This window comes from Lathyrus oleraceus, chromosome 3, assembly GCF_024323335.1.
Source record: "Lathyrus oleraceus cultivar Zhongwan6 chromosome 3, CAAS_Psat_ZW6_1.0, whole genome shotgun sequence".
Lineage (NCBI taxonomy): Eukaryota > Viridiplantae > Streptophyta > Magnoliopsida > Fabales > Fabaceae > Lathyrus > Lathyrus oleraceus.
In genome coordinates, this window is record NC_066581.1 from 450,297,393 (window position 1) to 450,319,341 (window position 21,949).

A 21,949-nucleotide genomic window follows, 5' to 3' on the forward strand; every position below is an offset into this window, starting at 1 on the left:
ATCGATGGGGACACCAAGGCAATCTACTGAGGAGAGATCAAAACATCTTCTGATGACAATCTTACTACTGAGGAAATACGAACTCCGCTGGGAAGGCCGAAACTCTGTTGGGCGTGGAGAAATAAATTCCACTAGGATGTACAAACATCTTGGCGACTTCACTGGAAAACAATACGCCATAGAGTATATGAATCAACCAAACTCAGTTGGGGAAAAAGAAAGAAGCTCCACTGGGGGATCAAACACTCCATCGGGGAACTGAACCCGCTAGCTGGGGACAACATCACTCTACTGAGGAAATGAGTCAACACTGATGACTAGAGATACCCGAAGAGTTACTGCCTGGGGGAACCTCAGATGCTTCACACTTAAGAACTTGCTTCTTACTGAAATCTTGTTGATATTACTATTACTTGAAAAGTTTTTTCTTTTATATATTTAAGAAAATTTGATTTTGATTTAAAAATTTAATTTCAAAATGATCATAATAAAATTTAAAACTATTGGCTGAAGTAAATAAGAGTAGAAACAATTGGATAAAAGCTCAACTTTATTTAATGGAATGGTAGTCTGTAAATGACAAGACTCCATAGATTTGACAAAGTTGAAAATGGTAATTTACATGGAAAAGAGGTACATTGAATACAAATGATCCTTAATCCTTCTACCAAATCTTGATATCTACTGTGCTTTTGACCGCTGCTGAAGATGAACCAACGTCAACCCTTGTGCTCAAACAAGTCTTCAAAATCACTAAAGATCAGCAGGATGCAGTTACTTGCCATAATCCCTAATTATTGCATAAGTTGGCCCAAGGTGGGGTACTCAACTTATCGGGAAATTCTTTTTTGTTTTGTGTCTCTAATTTTTGCCTGGATCGCCCTTTCGGGTTTTCAATCCACCGAGACGCTCATTTTTGCCTAAGTCGCCCTTTCAGGTTTTCAACTTAGCGAGCTGTTCTTTTCTGTTTTTTTAAGCGAAGTATTTCTTGATTGCATCTGCGTTCACAGGATGAGTGAACTCTTCACCATCCATAGTTGTAAGAATCAGTGCACCGCTTGAACAGGCTCTCTTGACAACATATGGGCCTTCATAATTGGGAGTCCATTTTCCTCTGGAATCTGGTTTGAATGTCAAAATCTTCTTGAGTACAAGGTCTCCTTCTCTGAACACACGAGGTTTGACCTTATTATCAAAAGTTTTCTTCATTCTCTGCTGATATAACTGACCATGACACATGGCCGTCAATCTCTTCTCTTCAATAAAATCCAACTGGTCAAACCTGGTGTGACACCATTCTGCTTCAGTCAACTTAGCTTCCCTGAGCACATGGAATGAAGGAATCTCAACCTCTACGGGGACCACTACTTCCATACCATACACAAGAGAGAAAGCGGTTGCCCCTGTTGAAGTGCGGACGGATGTACGATACCCATGCAAAGCAAAGGGGAGCATCTCATGCCAATCCTTATATGTGACAACCATCTTCTGAATAATCTTCTTGATGTGCTTGTTCGCAGCTTCAACAACCCCATTCATCTTGGGCCTGTAGGGAGAAGAATTATGATGTGCAATCTTGACGTCTTTGCAAAGAGATTCCACCATATTGTTATTCAAGTTCGATCCATTATCAGTAATGATCTTACTTGGCACACCATAACGGCATATGATCTGATTCTTGATAAACCTTACAACAACTTGCTTGGTTACATTTGCATACGATGCCGCTTCAACCCATTTTGTGAAGTAGTCAATTGCCACTAAAATGAAACGATGTCCATTTGAAGCTTTGGGCTCAATCATCCCAATCATATCAATTCCCCACATGGAGAAGGGCCGTGGGGAAGAGATAACATTCAAAAGTGTCGGAGGAACATGAATCTTATCAGCATAAATTTGGCACTTGTGGCACTTTTTCACAAACTTGTAACAGTCAGATTCCATTGTCAGCCAATAATAACCTGCTCGCAACATCTTCTTTGCCATTGCATCTCCATTGGAATGAGTACCAAAGGAACCTTCATGCACTTTAGTCATCAACAAGTATGCTTCGTCTCTATCCACCCATCTGAGCAAAACCATGTCGAAGTTTCTCTTGTACAGTATATCACCATTCAAGTAGAAATTATCGGCTAATCTTCTAAAAGTCTTCTTATCTTTCAAAGATGCCCCCGGTGGGTAAATCTGACTTTGGAGGAAACATTTGATATCGTAATACCACGACTTCTCGTCTTTGATCTCTTCAACAGCAAACACATGAGCTGTCCTATCAAGATGAGTCACAGATAAATTGGGAACTTCATTCCCGTACTTCACTACAATCATCGATGCCAATGTTGCAAGAGCATCTGCCATCCGGTTTTCATCTCGAAGGATATGATGAAACTCAACCTTTGTAAAGAAAGTTGAAATCCTCCTCGCATAATCTTTATATGGTATTAAACCGGGTTGATTCGTCTCCCATTCTCCTTTGATCTGATTTACAACCAAAGCCAAATCACCGAAGACATCCAAATACTTGATTCTGAGATTCATGGCCTCTTCAAGCCCCATAATGCAGGCTTCATATTTTGCCATGTTGTTTGTACACTTGAAAGTCAACCTAGCTGTAAATGGTAGATGCGTTCCTTGAGGAGTAATAATCACTGCCCCAATGCCATTTCCATATTGATTAACAGCTCCATCAAATACCATGCCCCAACGGGAACCAGGTTCTGGCGCTTCTTCTAGCAATGGTTCATCACAATCTTTCATTTTCAAGTACAAAATATCTTCATTAGGAAATCAAACTGCACTGACTGATAATCTTCAATTGGTTGGTAAGCCAAATGGTCAGCCAAGATACTACCTTTGATCGCATTCTGAGATTGGTTTTCAATATCATACTTTGATAACAACATCTGCCAACGGGCAATTCTCCCAGTTAAAGCAGGCTTCTCAACTATATACTTGATTTGATCCATTTTGGATATCAACCATGTGGTATGATTCAACATATATTGACACAGACGCTTAGCAGCCCAAGCCAATGCGCAACAAGTTTTCTCAAGCATTGAATACCGAGTCTCACAGTCGGTGAATTTCTTACTCAGGTAGTAAATTGCAAATTCTTTCTTCCTAGTCTCATCTTGCTGACCAAGAACACAACCCATACTATCTTCGAACACAGTCAAATACATGATCAATGGTCTTCCTTCCATAGGTGGAGACAAAATCGGAGGCCCAAGCAAATATTCTTTAATACTATCAAATGTTTTCTGGCAGTAATCGGTCCAATCACAAGACTGATCTTTCCGAAGAAGCTTGAATATAGGCGCACATGTGGCAGTCATGTGGGAAATGAATATGGAAATATAATTCAAGCGGCCGAGAAAACCTATGACTTTCTTCTCAGTTTTGTACGCAGGCATCTCTTTTATTGCTTTGACCTTGGCAGGATCAACTTCAATACCCTTCTCACTGACAATAAAGCCCAACAACTTACCAGAACGAACACCAAAAGTACACTTATTGGGATTCAAGCGGAGTTTATACTTCCTCAAACGCTGGAATAACTGCAAAAATGCTCAACATGTTCTTTTTCATCAATTGACTTAGCAATCGTGTCATCGACATATACCTCTATCTCTTTATGCATCATATCATGAAAAAGAGTAGTCATTGCTCTCTGGTAAGTTGCACCAACATTCTTTAGACCGAAAGGCATCACTCTATAACAGAATGTTCCCCGGGGTGTAATGAATGTGGTCTTCTCCATATCCTCGGGTGCCGTTTTAATCTGATTATATCCGGAAAATCCATCGATAAATGAAAAGACTTTGAATTTAGCAGTATTGTCTACCAACATATCAATGTGTGGCAGAGGGAAATCATCTTTTGGATTGGCTTTATTCAAATCTCTATAGTCGACGCACATGCAGACTTTTCCATCTTTCTTTGGTACATGAACAATATTGGCCACCCATTGTGGATACTCAACAGTCACAAGGAAATTGACAACAATCTGCTTCTGCACCTCCTCTTTGATCTTCACAGCCATATCAAGATGCGTTCTTCTCAACTTTTGCTTAACTAGCAGGCATTCTGGCTTCAACAACAATCTATGCACCACAATATCAGAATCCAACTCAGGCATGTCTTGATAGGACCAAACAAACACATCTGAATACTCTCGAAGAAGATCAATCAACCCCTTCTTAGCATCTGGACACAGTCGAGACCCAATCTTGACTTCCTTCACATCATCTTCGGAACCCAAGTTGACTAGCTCAATCTGCTCTTCAAACGGCTGAATAATCTTTTCATCTTGCTCAAGAAGACGAGACAGTTCATCACTTACTTCTACATCACTTTCCTCCTCGACCTCAAACACATGGAATTCAAAATTTGGAGAAGGAGAAGGATCATTGTATTCAATGGGGTTAGGAACCAACCTTCATAATGATTTGATATTTTGATTTTAGAGAAGTGAATTTGTGACCAAATATATGCAGATGGACAATTATATTGTTTAGGGTTAAATACACTTTACCCCCCTGTAATGTTAGCGAGTTTAGGGTTACCCCCCTGGTAAAGTTATTTTTTCAATACCCCCCTAATGTTATGTAGATTCCTTCATAGAACCCCCTAATATCCAGGTGGCATGGAATCTTGGTTTTTTATTTCAGACGTGGCTTTTTAATTTTTTTATTTTCACATGTGAATCTTCATTAGGTCTCCAGCATGGCATAAACTAGAAATTAGGGTTCCAAATCCATCCCTCTCTCTCTTCGTGAAATCCATCCCTATCCCAAATCCATCCCTCTCTCTCTTCGTGAAATCCATCCCTACCCCAAATCCATCCCTCTCTTCATCTTCGTCCGTGTCCCCTTCATCTGGGTTATGATGGAAGACGGCGGTTTGATGGCAGTATTGCTGGTAAAGTATTACTACTTTCTTCCCGAATACAATCAATTCATGAGATACTGCAAATTTCAAACAAGCAACTGTCTATAGATATTGAATAATCATAAACCAAAATTCTGTAAACATGCATTATTATTTGAAGGCGCGATTTCAATTCAACAAGAATCAGTTTGCCGATTTGATGATGATCTCTGGGATCGGAGCTACTCTGACACAAGTATGTCATAATCCTAGTTGAATTCACTATATTTTCTGTTTCCGTATACTAACTAACATATCGTTTGTTGTGTACTCGCGATTCTTTTCCAGCTATTTCTCATGCCGATATTAGTACCTGCTGTAGGAGAGGAGAAGTTGCTTACAACAGGGCTCTTTGTTTCCTGCATAAATGTAAGTTCAAACCTGATACTTGACAGTTCCCTTGATTTCTTGTTTGAAACATGTTGCTAATAGTTTGTTATGTTATGCAGATATTCGTATACAGTATAGCGTGGTCGTCATGGGAACATTGTTATTTACTAAAGTTTTTTATTTTATTTTGCAAAACAATCCTTCAAGAGTGTTGAAATTGAAAACCGTGCAGGTTCCATATGCTCTAGCAGGTTTCTCTGTTTTAGGCGTTCTCGTGTGACCAACTGTAAGTTTCTGATTTATATCTGTTATTACTCTCTATCATATATATTCATATCTGTTTTTGTTTCAATACTTTGTGGAACAGATAACCAGCATTGCATTGAAACAAGTTGGACCGAATGAACAGGTATCTGAATGACGGAAGAAAAGACATTTGATTCCCTCTTATAATTGTAAATGCTATGAACAAATTTGAAAACTCTGCTCAACTTCATCTCTATATGCTTAGAAGTTCAATCTTTGATTTAGGGAATGGTTCAAGGATGTCTCTCAGGAATCACTTCCGTCGCCAACATCATTTCTTCATTAATTTTCAGTCCACTGACAGGTAAGACAGTAATCAGGAGTAAAGTCCACAGACACATATAATACTACTGAATTAAGAGAAAAATCAAAAACTGATAAGCTTCTACTGTATGCAGCCTTGTTCCTGTCAGAAGACGCACCGTTTAATTTTCCAAGATTCAGCCTAATGTGCCTTGGGCTAATACTGGTAAGATTACCCTTCATCACTTGTCAACTATCATTCATCACTTATCAATTAGTTCTTCCATTGTTCTTCCAATTTTCTTCTGCCATGAAGTTGACATATTACATTGTATTGCAGATGACATCATTTTTCCTTAGTCTTATGATTCGTGTTACGCCTCCTATTGTTGGCGACAAAGTTAGTAGTAACCGTTGCACAGACACCTTGGTCTGAGGTGGGAGATAAATCTGCCTATTATTTATGCGCAGAAGCAACAAACATTATATTTCATTCATCATTTTGCCTCTCCAAAAAGTGTTGTACATAACCTGTGAGAGATAAGTTGCAAAATAATAGAATGAAACATACTTTAGGTGTAGGTTCTACTTCTACTCAAGACATCTATATGCTTTGACACACGGAGACACCAAGAACACACAAAGGTGAATTACAGAAAAAGAAACATGACTCATGACTCAGTGAAGTTGGTTTTGAAAATAGTAATCAGGTGAACCACTGCTAAGTCACAGAATTTTCTGCAATTATGAAGAGGGAATGTGGTAATGTATTTATGAACCACATTATCTTACAGCCTTAGACTTATGTTGTTTAATCATCCTTTCTGTGAAGAACTGTAATATTTAGTATGTTATATGTATGGATGATTGTGTTAAGTGTGTGAAGCTATACATACAACAAAAGAAGTAGTTATGCAAAGTATTGTACATGATTAAATTCATGATTGTACAATTCGGTTGCGAAGCTATACATACACATATACTATACAAAGCAATCCTCTAACAAATGTTACTATTAAGCATGAAAACATAAACAATATACATTACAACTAATCTAAAATTTCTTAAGATCGGAGGCAGAAAATATATACTCCATAAGCTGGTAATTCACTCATGTAACTGGGAATATATCATCATCGCTGTCGCTATCAACGTCCATGAACCTGAACTTAAGATCATCCCATCCAGGACCTTTATAATTAAAACTTGAATTCATATAGCAATTTGTCTCCTGAAACAAGTTCAAGTGATCCACGAGCTTATGGTACGCATTGCATCCACAACACTGCCAACAATGGAAAAACAAATGTATGGTTAGCTTTTTTCTTTCAGTTCCCATTTGAAATTTAACATGACATTCTAACTTCTTTTTTTCAACAACTACAATTTTACATCCCTTTCTTGCATTAAAATTTGGCCCTCCAGAATATCCACATCCATTTTTCTAGGGCTGATTTTGAGATTATAAAACCAACCGGCAGGGTTGAAGTAGACTTTGCCCATTCATACATAGAGTGCAAATATGTAACAATATGTTGAAAACAATATGATATACATGTTTTAATTATAAAAATAAATCATCTAAAAGTATTAAAATCATAATACTATCAAATTTATAAGTACTATATTAACAAGGCCAACTCGAAGTCTTGCAACTTCATGACAGTTTACGATTGTCATCTTTCAGAGGTTAAGTTTCAGACTCCAATGGTTAGCTTGTTATTCCAATATAATCTTCAAATCATTAATAACCTTTCAGGAGAGCTTATGACATAAATGCTTAAACTCAGCGATCTATTTCCAATTTGATATATGCGTTGACATTGACAAGCTATTTGCATTGCAGATATTTGTTTTCATTTTAAAAATGGAATTTGAGGTAAAAATAAATTGAACAACAAATGGATGGTAAGCTTCGCAAAAGCTATTTCAATAGGCCATTCTGAGAAAAAGCTTATTAAAATAAGCTATTTCAGTAAAAACCTTAGTTGAACAAAAACAAAGTGTTACCTGAACAAAAATAGTTCCATCATTATACGCATGAGGATTAATAGCCCGCGTAGTTCGCTGGCCACAGATGGTACAAGTAAAAGCGATAAGCATCCTCCTCCTCGGAGATTTTGTAAAGAGCGACCACGGAAAAGTTGAAATATTCCCCGTCCCAAATTGATCATCCTTCCCAATAGCAGGAACAGGCGGCCCTTCCATCCCCGAACCCGTTGTCCATCCTCTACCAGTTGCAGCACTCAACACCAGCCCCATCGCAGCATCCTAACCCCACAAATTACCATCAAAATCTTCTCGTCTTTCTCGTTTGCTTCGTTCCCTGCATTCTTCTTCTTCGTCTTCGTCTTCCCCTGAAAATTTCGTCTTCGTCTTCCCTGCTATGTTCAGAACCCTAATTTTCTAAGGGGGTATTTGAAATTAAAAAGTGTAAAATGACACATAATCACTTTAACAAAATTAAAAATATGCCAGGTGTAGGACCTCTTATTAGATTCCATGCCACCTGGATATTAGGGGGTTCTATGAAGGAATCTACATAACATAAGGGGGGGTTTACAAAAAATATTTTTACAGGGGGGTAATCCTAAACTCGCTAACATTACAGGGGGGAAAAGTGTATTTAACCCTATTGTTTATTTATGTTTTTTGTGATTACCATTTTCAGAAATAAGCAAAAAGTAAAAATAAACACCAAAGATATGGATGAATAGAATTAATTTTATTGATGATCAAATTAAAATTCCCTAACAATGTTCACTTCTCCCTTTGGCATAGGAGAAGGATTTTAAAATATAAAAAGTAATTACTTAGATCGATGCAAAATAACAGGAATATCAATAGTAGTCCAATTGTTGCATGTCTGTCCGTGCGTCACAAAGTTGGTGCAGTCTTCCTCTTCATTATCCTCTAGCACAGTAGCTAAGTGTTGTTCATTCCCATGAATGAACCCTCCACTATGGAAGCTGAGTTGCATCTCTTCAGATCTAACGGTCAACAGGCCCTTCTGGAACCCCAAACCAGTTCTTCCCTTGTTGTCGGCGACCTCTACCACACGCCCCCACTGATCAACAGGACCTTCTTCAACAATTCTCTGCGCATCTTTCAGAGAGGACATAGGTGCCCCAACTCTCTTCTCAGCAACAATACATAAGGCTTGGAACGGAGTTCCAACCTCATCCTCAACTTCAACATATGAGAAAGATGACATATGGCTAACCAGAAGTGCTTTCTCACCTCCCACAATCACCAACTTGCCATTCTTGACAAATTTGAGCTTTTGATGTAGAATGGAAGTAACAACTCCTACTTCATGAATCCATGGCCTTCCCAATAAGCAGCTGTAGGCTGGGTGAATATCCATTACCTGGAAAGTAATATGAAAATCACTCAGACCTATCTTGACTGGAAGGTTCACTTCTCCAATGACCGTCTTGCGCGAGCCATCAAAGGCCTTGACAATCACCCCACTATACCTCATGGGAGCTCCTTGATAGGATAACTTAGACAAAGTTGACTTCGGAAGCACATTGAGTGACGAACCGGAGTCAACTAGCACGTTTGACAAAGCACCTTCTTTGCAATTCATAGAAATATGCAAAGCCAGATTGTGATTTCTTCCCTCCTCAGGGAGTTCTTCGTCGCAAAAGCTCAAATTATTGCATGAAGTGATGTTAGCCACAATGTGATCAAATTAATCAACAGTAACATCTTGCTCCATGTACGCCTGTTCTAGAACTCTCTGAAGTGCTTCTCTGTGTGCTTCAGAATTCAACAGCAGAGACAACATGGAAATCTTTGAGGGAGTTTAGAGAAACTGCTCAACCACGTTGAATTCACTCCTCTTTATCAGTCGGAGTACCTCATCATCATCACTATAGGCTTTCAAATTACTAGATTCACCAGACTTATCTCTTGAATAGCCAACAAGATCTACACTAGCCACCTCCGCCTTCTTACCAACAATCAATTCTTCTTTATTCTCCGGGAACACCGGTCCAAAAACTCGACCATTGCCGGTTACTTTCGTAACATCTACAATGCTCACCATTGAACTGGTCGTAGGAAATGGGACCTCTTCACCATTTTCCATCATTGTAGCATTGTATTGATACTGTACATCCTTATCAGATGCATACGAGACTGGGCCCGCCAATTGTATTACCAATGGCGAAACTGATCTATTGTTGACCCTCTGGCTATTGCTGCTATCATACTGAATCACCAACCGCTCTAGTTGTTTGAAAACGGAAACAATGACATTAACATCGTCATCTATATGACGGGATTGAACAATTTGGATCATGCCTTCATCCATCAGACGATGGATGTCCCTTTTCACTACAACAAACCCTTTTGGGTTCATGCTACAAATATCACAACCATCGTGATCATGTTCACAGTCACTCACCAAATAGATATCTTTATGCATTTGCACCAAAGATCTTCTGATAAACAGGACATCAAAAACCTTGAATTCACCTAGACAGCCATCCACCATGTTCACTAAAGAATTCCCATGAGCGGGTAAAGGATTAGCTTTCACATTAGGCGCGCAGTCTTCAAAGGACACCATGCCACTCTTCATAAGCCTTTTGCACCTCATATTTCAGTGGATAACAGTTCTCAATATCGTGCCCAGGTGCACCCTGGTGAAAAGCACAACGAAGTTCGGGTTTATACCACCATGGAAGTGGTTCTGGGATCTGTGGAGGATTCCTCGGTTGAATCAAATTCTTGATGACTAAAGACGGGTACAACTCTGCGTATGACATAGGAATCGGGTCGAAAGAGACCTTCCTCCTCTCAAAATTATGTTATGGGTGATGATTGTTGTTGGAATTGTTGTTGTTGTAGGTGTTTGTTCTTTGTTGCAGTTGTTGTTGTTGACGTTGATTTTGATACTGATGTTGTTGTTGTTGTATTGGTGTTGTTTGCTGATTGGAGAATACTGGAATGACGGATGATACTTGATGATGATGATGTTGACGGGGTGGTGGATTTCCTCTGACTTGAGGCCTCCTCTGCTTCCCACTGGTTATTACGTTTGTTTCACTGTCCTTTCTCTTGCTAAAGCTACTTCCATACTTCTTGCTAGTTGACGCCTCATCTTTTGACAATCGTCCTTCACAGACCCCTTCTTCAAGTCTCATCCCCATATTTACCATTTCGGTAAAAACACTAGGGACACTGGCAATCATACGGTCATAGTAAAATGAACTCAGGGATTTCAGAAAGATTTTCGTCATCTCCTTCACCTCCAAAGGAGGAATGATCTGGGCAGCCAACTCCCTCCAACGTTGGGCGTACTCTTTGAACGTCTCCTTATCTTTCTGAGATATGGACCTCAACTAGTCCCTATCTGGCGCCATATCCATGTTGTACTTATACAGTTTCACAAAAGCCTCACCTAGATCATTGAAAGTGCGGATGCTTAAACTATCTAACCCCATATACCAACGGAGTGCAGCACCTGTCAGGCTATCCTGGAAATAGTGAATCAGTAGTTGGTCATTATCTGTCTGGGTTGACATCTTGAGGGCATACATCACAAGATGACTGAGTGGACACGATTTCCCTTTGTACTTCTCAAAGTCAGGCACTTTGAATTTCACCGGGATTTTCACATTGGGCACTAAGCATAATTCAGCGATAATCTTCCCAAATAAATCTTTGCCTCTCAGCGTTTTCAATTCTTTGCGCAGCTCAAGAAATTGGTCCTTCATCTCGTCCATCTTCTCATAGACGTCCGGACCCTCAGATGGCTCAGAATGGTAGATGGTATCTTCTACACGTGGCAAAGTGTGTCCAACTGGAGGTGGCAAAAACATGACCGGGCTAGATGTCGGCATGGAAGCAAAAGTGGGAGCGAAACCTTCTGGCACAAAATTCGGAGGCATTCCCCAAGGGAATCCAGCAGGCAGATTCAGAGCAAAGTGGGCGGTGGCAGCAGGCACTGTAGAGATAACCACTTCGGAAATAACCATCCTCATGGGAGGAGTTGCAGGAGTTGGAGAAGCTTGGCTCTGGGCAGCAAGAACTGACTCCATCATGGCAGTCAGTCGGGCAATCTACTATTTCATGTCTCGGTTCTCTTGCTTAAGGTGCTCCATGATCTTTTGACGATTAGCTCTGGTGTTGTACCGTTGAGTCAGCTTGGCTAAAGCACAGAAGAACACCAATCAGACACCTGGAAAAAACCTGCTTATGCAAATGATGCATGAAATGTAATGCTTGATTTTTTATTTTCCAAGGAACTTACTATATCATTTGCAAATATATAATATTTAAATGGCACTTGCAATGACCAAAAATCTCTTTTTATTTATATAAATTGGAAGGATTACACTGAGTACAATTTTAGAAACCAAAATGAAAAATACAAGAGAAAAGGAGGCTAGTCATCCTAAGGATCGCTAACAATAATGTCAGAAGATCTGGCTGAAGGCGCGTACTTCCTTCGAATGCGACGAATCTCAGTCTCAAAAGAAGCCTTCATCTGAGTCTTCTCGAGGACAAGCTGGTCAACAATCTTCTTCCAAGCAACGAAAGACTGAGGCATGCTAGAAGATGAAACTTCTGGCTCTCTCTGTCTCTTCGTCACTCAGTCTTCAAGTAGCTCAATCAGTGCATCTTTGTCCTTACACCTTCCAGTAGTCAAACGATGCATGTGTTCTCTCTCAAAAAAATCTCTCTTTTCATTAGAATCAAGAGGTGAAATATAAAATGAAAAGAAAAGCAATGTTTTCAGTAACTATTATCTTGCATCAACCTCTTCAAATTCATTCATTTTCTCCCACACAAACCTCCATTTCCATAACACATTTCTCTCTCAAGTATATATTCAATTCTCCATTTGTAACACTCATGAAAACAATAACACACATCATTATTTCACCTCCACTTTTCACACACTAAAACCACATTCATACACTTTTTTTTTCATTCTAAAATCTCACAATCTATATCATTTTAGTTTTAGTTTATATACACTTATTTTCTGTTTATGATTATTTTCTTTTAAATTTTTATAAATACACATTGTCATGAGTTTCATATAGAGATATATACTCTTTTATTTAATTTAGTCTTATATACATATAAATTTATTTAGTTTTTCTATAAGTTATATATAGTGTTTCGTTTTTAAGTGTATATACAATGAACTTTTCTGTTTGAAAAGATATATATACTTTTTTTCATTAGTTTCTTTTTAGAACTTTTCTGTTTTAAGGTTAAATATATACTTTTCATTTTTTTATTTGTTTATATATGTATAAAGTTTTCTATTATATATATATATATATATATATATATATATATATATATATATATATATATATATATATATATATATATATATATATATATATTTATATTTAGAGTGTGTTAATAATGTTTTCACATTTTATTTTATTTTTAGCTTTATGTTGACTATGTAGTATTGCATATTTCATTGTAGATATAGTGCGCGTATTGTGTTTAGCTTTCTCTTTTTCTATTATTTTGAGTTGATATAAAAAAATTGTAACACTACTATAAAAATAATATATTTGGTTGTTGCTGTTATTTTATTTTGATTTCATTAAGTTACGATATCGAGTTAAAATTCAATTTAAATTTTGAAAATTGTTTGGATGTATAGATTCAATTGGCTCAACATCTTATATAGTGGTTCTTACATGAATTCACTCTAAGTTAACTTGGAGCTAAGTTCAATTTGCTCTCGATTTCGGTTGGCATTCAGTCTCGTGACTTACTTTTGGGTCTTCTTACAATGAGCTCTTTTCTTTTTGTGTGCCCGCATTTACATGTCTGCATTTCAATTACCCTCAAACCATTGCAAATTTTTCATAACCTAATTGGAAGGAAAAAATTACCTGGGTGGAATGCCCATATGTAGTCCCGAATGCTGGGCCCAAGTTGTAAAAGTTTGCAAGTCATAAGTGAGATACGTAGGAGCAGGATTTCAAAATCTTGTTAGACCCATTAATAAAAAAACATAGATTTAGTCCCCTTCGTTGCAAAAAATCCAAAAATATTTTCTCTTTTCTTTTGATCCTATTATTCTTTACCTCATAATAACTTGAGAATCCTAACATTTCTAAGCTAACACTGATGCTCACAATTAACCTAATGGTTCCCGTTGAGTGCAGCAGACGTGAAGGCTGCTAATACCCTCCCCTTGCGTAATCGACTCTCGAACTCTGATTTGGTTATGATGACCATAATCGTTGTCATTCTTTATTGGGTTTTATCAATATTTCCCCTTTCCTTTTTAGGAAAAAATAAAGTTCGATTGCGACTTTGTTAATTGCATCCTGCGAACATACGATTACACTTCGTGAGTGTCGTGTTCTCATTTTTTGAGATGCGGCAGATGGCGACTCTGCTGGAGAATACATGTTTCCCTAAGTGAGTCAAGCCTAGTTAGGTCGTTTGTGTGCCTTTGTTTGTTTACTTGTGTGGCTTTTCTTTATTTCTTTTGTTGTCTTTATTGTCATATTAATATAATCTGTTCTATTGGTTCCATCATGGTTTATTACTTGGATACTCTGATTGTAAACCTTGTGGGAAAGACTCTCTACCCGAGTATTGAGTAAAAAAATAAGATATGACGAGGTTGAGTAGTGAGGGTCGGCGAGATGACTTTCTCGTTAGGCCAGTGCCAGAACCTTACTTAGAGTAGATCCTTTGGAGGATGTTGTCGTCCGACAAGTAAGTTGTCGTAAGCTTTGATATTTTAATTAGGATCCATGACTCTAAGGACCATTTGTAGAACCTTAATCATTTGGCCAACTAGGATTGATGGTTGCATAGTGTGGGTCCACAAGACGCATTTCTTGTTGGTGTGATACGAGAACCTCAACCAGAATAGATTCACTTGATGGAGTTGAAGCCCGACAAGTAAGTTGCCGCAAGCATCAAATAGTCTTGTGGATCCATGACTCTGGGAATCATTGTACCCCTAATATCATACTAGTGACAACCTATTCTTGGAAAGCAATCAGATTCATTAATACCTTGGACTTTTAAACATGTGTATTGAAAAGAAAAGCAAATATACATGGCTTGCATTGCATTAATTCATATTCCATTGCATCTGCATCTCATCAGAATGCATGTCATTTTCCAGACAAAATACAAAAAAAACTCATCCATCCACTATCCATAATATGTCCGGTGATTTCCCGACACTATATTGAACCTGTGGTAGGTGTTTAAGGACATTTGAGCATTTGAAGAAAAATCAAGCCAAGATAAGTGGGAATATAGATAGCTTAAAAGGCCAGGTAGACCAGATGTTGGAAGTTGTGGTAGATATGTCAAATCTTCAGCATGTTGTTACGGAAAATGTTGGTCCTCCATCAGGCTTTACCGTGATGACTAACCCGACGTATGATCTCCCCCCTCACTATGCTCCTCAACAAGTTCCTACTCAACTTCATCTGATGCATATCCCAATATCCAATGAGGTCCCCATGGGAAAGAGGAACCCATTTGTTCATATTTATGAATAGGGTCCTCACTTCATAAGTGTCGCGGTGAGAATTGAATATCAAGCTATTGTATTAAATTGAATCACAAAACATTGAATGTTCACCACCGAACTTTAATTTATCCAAGGGAAAGGGAAAAGATCGAATAAAACCATAATTATGCAATGTGAAAACAATGCAAAAAAATCTAAGGTTCGGGGGTTTGTTATACTAAGGGAAGGTATTAGCATCCTAAGTATCTATAATATCATATAAGAACCTTTTGAAAGTATTTGTTTTATGTTATTGTTTGTTTGCTATTGTTTGGAAATGTTTTATTGGGAAGGACCTAACAGTTTTATTAAGTTTTCTCGCAAAAACTTCAAGGTCGTGTGCCTACTTATCCTTATAAGGATGGAATCAGAGAGACCGTAGTTTACCTAACTAAGGGTGAAATAACAATTTATAGTGATCAAGGTTCCAAATGGGGAAGTAAGTGTTCATAAAAAACACACATACAAGAGTTACAAACTCTTACTTAAATCTAAGTTGAAAGTTAAAATGACTCTAACAAGGTCAAAAGGGAACTCGGGATTGCTAAACTACCTATGACATTAAGTCAATAAAGAGTTCTTTCCCTTGGATTTGGGCAAAGAGATAAACAAAAGATAAGTAAGATTTTCAAGCATGACATCCACAAAGATAAGTAAATGATAAAGAAAGATGTCCAAGCATGACATCAAAGGTAAACAAATTATAAAGAAAGATGTTCAAGCATGACATCCACAAAGATAAGCAAATAAAGAATATTTTCATGCTTGATATCAAAAAAGATAAGCACATGATAAAGAATATGTTCAAGCATGACATCAAAGGTAAACATATGATAAAGAAGATGTTCAAGCATGACATCAGCAAAGATAAGCAAATGAAGAAGATGTTCAAGCATGACATCCACAAAGATAAGCAAATGAAGAAGATGTTCAAGCATGACATCACAAAGATAAAAAAATGGTAAAGAAGATGTTCAAGTATGACATCGACAAGGACAAACAAGGATGAAGAAGATGTTCAAGCATGACATCCACAAAGTTAAACACATGATAAAGAAGATGTTAGAGCATGACATCTACAAAGATAAGCAAATGAAGAAGATGTTCATACATGACATCAATACAAAGATATGGAAGCATGATCATAACAATATCAAGCATGGTATGTAAACACATATGTATAACATGTGAACATGAACAAAGATACAATAACATCAATCAAAGATGTATAAAGTTAACATTAATATGAATGACATGGATATATCATCATGAAGAAACAAAGATGAACGACATAACAATGCATGAACATGTATATGGATGTCATAATAAGTATGAATGAACATGTATATGCATGAAGTAAGACATGGTTTAGACATAACATCAACTTAATCATGAAAACGAGTTAAGGTATTCAAGACATGCATGTTAAGGTTCATTATGATCACAATCAAAGGTTCAACGTCATACAAATGGTTTAAACATGTGAGCATACAAGTCAAAGAAGACATGTTATCACAAGTTTAAAGCATTTGCAAATACATGAACAAAGACAAACACAAGGGCACATATGCACACAAAGGTTCAACAAGACATGAAAGAATGACATTTGAATCATGGATAAAGGGAAAAGTAAACATACAAAAGTTCATGGCATAGTAACAAAGTTCAAAGCACATAAACAAGTAAACAAACATTAGAGTAAGTCAAAATTAGGTCAAAAACCAAGAGTCACATATTAACAACATCAAACAAAGTTCATATATGATGCACAACACTCATACAAGTCATGGTGATCAATAAAAATTAAAGTATCAACCAAAGAAGGTCATTTGAAACCCTAAAACAATCCTAAAAATGTACCAACTTTGGATAAGGATAACTATATGAAACATAAATCAATTATGGAATTTCTTTTAACCATAATAAAATAGACAAAATTATGAACATATAGCAAAAAGAGTGGCTCAAAAAGGCTTAGGGATCATCAAGTTATGAGCCTTTGAAGCTATGAAAAACAACAAAAATAAATAGGCAAAAAAAAAACAATGAAATAAAATGGGTCTCGGACGAGGGGTGTTTGAACCCCAAACCTTGCACACACACAAATCCTTAACATGCACACTTCAACCCCTGGGGTGGTGATACACTCGGTAATTTATTTACATTCATTAATACATATTTTAAAACAAGACCTAAGATGACAAGGTCAACACCACGTCATCATCACTAACCTCACGCTCTTGCATGTTTGTTTTAATTTCTTTTCATTTTTTCCTCAAACTTCTAACTCTCTCAATTTTCCATGAAATTAAAAATCCTAAGAACCTAAATTTCTCTATTTTTTGCAAGGAATCTAATGGTATCATTATATCATCCTAAAAATCAATGTACAAACCGTGTCAAGGGAAAAACCAGAACTGCACTTTTAACTTTCTAACAATAAAGTCACAATGTATGAGCATGGTATAATGCATACAGTAACACATATACAATAAACACATTATATACTATATTTTTTACTTCAGTAAATATTCAAGAATGATGCATGCACAAGAGTTTTGAAGTGTAAGTGCACTTAACTATTGGAGAAAGTCCAATGCTTGTTCTACTGGTTACAAATGAGAACTGATGATCTGGTGAGCTTGCTTGGACCCTAGGGAAGTCATTTGAATGCTCACTTATGCTTGAGAACCCCTGCATTCTCCTGACCAGCTCAACTTGCAAGTGTGCAAAGCGAGAGTTGAAAAATGATGATGGAGGTGTTACAATTGTGTTTTAATGGTTTAAAAAACATTTATTTGATGTTTAGAAGGTGTTTGGATGGTTGGTTTGAAGAATTTTCAACAGAAATGGAATTTGGAAGTTTGAAGTTTGGAAGTTGCAACAATGGAGTTTTTGATGCAATTCTTGGTGTTTTGAGTTCTGAGGATTGACCCTCTATTTATAGAGGCTCTAAAGGGCTCAAGTAACTTGCAGAAATTGATCTTAGTTCAATTTGAATGCTGGTTTGGATGTTCGGTTTCTTTTTGCACAAAAATGAAAGTTGGCTTCATGATGAAAAGGTGGAGTGAATCAGGGATCTTGGCCATGCATTTCTGAAGTCGAGGAGGTTGATTCTGGCTTTAGAGGTTAAGTTTTATTAGAGGAAACAATATAGAGTCTCAATGCAAGATTTGTTTGCAAAAGCTTGCTTTATGCAAATGGATGTCAAGCTTTATTCAAAATGTTCCAAAAACGGCATAGTGACATGGATAAAGGCTCAATCCTTTGTGTACTACACCAAAGAGTTGTGTAGACATCTGATTATGGAGAGATTTATACACAAAAGGACCTGAAATCAAGGGATTTGCATAATTAAAATGTTTTTCTTCTAAGAATTCATCATGAACATGACTTGAAATTCATGCTTGGAACCATAACTTCCCATTTTCAAATATCATAGCTCATGCGTGAGAAAAACATGTACTAGTACTTTTTGAAAAGCCCCCGACATACTATACAACTTTCATGTTTTGAGTTTTTCCTGAATTAAAGTGGATCATAATAAAAACAGGCTCCAAAGTTTATTACTTTTTAGGGATCAAAGCTGACATGAAAATTTTCCAAGTGTTCCAACTTGAGACAACCACTTCATGGCCTCACAACTCAAACTCCTTGAACTTTTAGGGAATCAACCCTCTAGGAAAAAGTTGAATTATGGAACAAGATATTTTATTTGTACTTTGGAGAAAAGATAATGGCTGCTTGGATTGGAAGTTATGGCTTTAGGAAGTCTTCCACTTTTGACATGAAATTTGGATACTTAGTGAAATTTTCAATGTCTTCAAAATTGCCCTTTTTAAAAGTAACCTCAATTATCTTGATTTTCATTGATCAAATTCATTAATTAAACATATATTCATGAAATTTAATTTGAGAAGTTCATATTTGATCATAAATCTCAAAAGTCAAAGGTTTGACTTTGTAGTGCATTGGTTGTGTATCAGATGAATTTGAATTTCTTGATCTTCAATGAATTCAAAATCTAGAGCCAATTGAACATCAAGGATGGGCTATAAGGACATACTTGAGTGTGTTGAGTCATATCTCAAGTCTTGAGATCATTTCTTGATCAAAATACTCAGATGAAATCGAATGTTGCTAAGAAACCGTAATTTGTGAGCCAGATGAAAGTGAAGCTTGATGCACTTGTGATTAGGACACAATAAATTTATTTGTTGATGGAGAGAGATATCTTGAGTATATTAGAACTTGATTTATTTATGATCAATCAAAAAATTTGTTCGATCAATCCTTTGAGCTCTTTCAGGGAAACCCTAATTCACATATGAAACAAAACCAAGCAAATCTTAATCTTGAGGTTAGCTATGCATGAATGGTGTCTAGGATGCAAATGATTATGAAATCTAAGGGTAAAATTTTGGGTGAGACAACAAGGAATGTGCCCAAATTTCAGAATGCACGTCTAATGACAAGAATGAAGCATTCTAAAGCGGTTGAAGTCGTTGAAATACGTCGTGATCTTGATGACATGTGTTTGGTGCCAGACCTGGTTATTCCCTCGAAATTCAAAGTACCCAACTTCGAAAAGTACACAAGGGATAGCTGGATAAGGCACTATTCAGTGATGTTCTGTCGAAGAATGACTTCATATACCTACGACGATAAGCTGATGATTCACTATTTTCATTACAGTTTGAGTGGGGCATCATTGAGTTGGTACATAAAACTAGAAAGAAGCCATATTCAGTCATGGGAAAACATAGCCAATGCATTTTTGAAGCATTAAAACTATAAATTAGACATAGCTCCAGATTGGAGGCAGTTGTAGAGCTTATCTCAAAACAGAAATGAATCCTTCAGAGGATATGTGCAACGATGGAGATGATTTGCAACCCAAGTGCAACCATCACTCTTAGAGAAATAATTAGTTGACATGTTTATGGATACCTTACAAAGCTCATACTTCAAAAGAATGGTTGGAATTGTGTCATCAAGCTTATCTGACCTGGTGAAAGTTGGAGAACGCATCGAGAGTAGCCTCAAAAGTGGAAGAATCCAAGACACCTTAAGCAGCCAAGCTAGTGAGACAGAATCCCTCAACAACTCCAAAGAGGAAGAAGATGTAATCAATGAAGTCATGGCAGATGTTGATTATTCTCATGGTTCCCTGTCAAATCCTTATGGTCCTTCATCTTTTCAGCGGTCACCATTTCCAGTACCATGCCATCCTTATAGATAACCAGCAATTCCTAGAGCTTCATACCATCAACCTTGGATCACTCCTTATTCAAATCAGTGAGCCAAAGGCTGAGGAAATTAAAGCCAACATTGACCTTGTAATAACTTGGAAAGAATGAATGTACCTCTTGATCCAATTCCCATGTCATATAGTTATATTCTGCAGCCTCTGATTCAAAGTCGTTGGTGGATCTTAAACCTCTGAAGTCGTTGCCACAACCATACCCACCTGGGTATGGCCCAGATGTGAAATGTGGATATCATGAAGGGTCAATATGGCACTCGACCGAGGACTGCAAAGCCTTCAAAGATAAAATACAATATTTGATTGATAAGAAGTACACAGCCTTTCGAGAAGGAAACCTGGTGGTGAACACCAACCTCTTGCCTTGATAACTGTAAAGACCTCAAGGGGCATCTCCTAAAGTTAGTGGATCATACATGAATTCATCCTCAACATTGGCAGTCATGGGGCATTGTTATCATTTTGCATTTGTATGTTTTTCTTTTGTCCGTTAGATGCCACTTGTTTTTAAATATTGTTATTCTTAATGGTAATATTAATGAAGTATTCATGCATTTTGAACCAATCCATTCGTATTCACTCTTACTATTTCCCCTTCTTTTTATGCAAAAAAAAAACAATATCAAATCTTCTCCCATTCACCTTTTTATCAAACTTATGTTTAAGAAAAGATTGGAAGGAGGAGGATGAAAACCAAACACCCATAATTGTTATAATATGCTTTCGAGTAGAACTTTGCCGATGATGTAAGGCATAATTTCAAATCCCTAAACACTGAAGAGATAAGGAATTAATCCCTAGTCAACCACTTTGAGCCTAGAAGTTGGTGTTTATTTCTAAATCAAAACCCTTGATTTTAACCTGGGGCAGGATAGTTCATTCAGTTAATCTAACTTTGCATTCAAATTACAAGTGAAAACACCTTCCAAAGAGGTTCAACCACATACTCCTCTTCACACACCTCTGAAGTGTTAAATAAGTCGTGGAAAAAACAAGAGAAATTACAATGGTTAATCCTCACCAACCAATAACACGACAGTCACAGTCCTAAAAAAAATTAAAAAAAAAAGAAAAGCCTCATATGTTGAATCGTAAAAAAAAAGCAACTTAGGCAGAAACCAGGGCATCTCGTTGGGCCTAAAGCTTCAAAGAAGCGGTCCAGAAAAATTAAGGATAAAAATCAGTCAAAAGAGGTCACCAAAATACTCAACAAAAACAGAATCAAAATAAGGTGACTGCCATATTCAAGAAAATCTCATCTTGAATCCTCATCTTACACAATCGAGTCCTCTTGGAAGTTGAATGCGTGTGTCAATTAGATGAAACGTAGGAATTAGAGATCA

General features: G+C 37.1%; 1 protein-coding gene across 1 annotated transcript; it reads right to left on the minus strand.

Annotated features, from left to right (window-relative positions):
• Positions 1–6,916: 6,916 nt before the first annotated feature.
• Positions 6,917–8,067, minus strand: LOC127131637 (uncharacterized). Its single transcript, XM_051060549.1, has 2 exons — positions 7,816–8,067; positions 6,917–7,090 (listed from the first exon to the last, which is right to left on the minus strand). Exons 1-2 carry the CDS (start codon positions 8,065–8,067, stop codon positions 6,917–6,919), a joined length of 426 nt encoding a protein of 141 aa, XP_050916506.1.
• Positions 8,068–21,949: the final 13,882 nt, after the last annotated feature.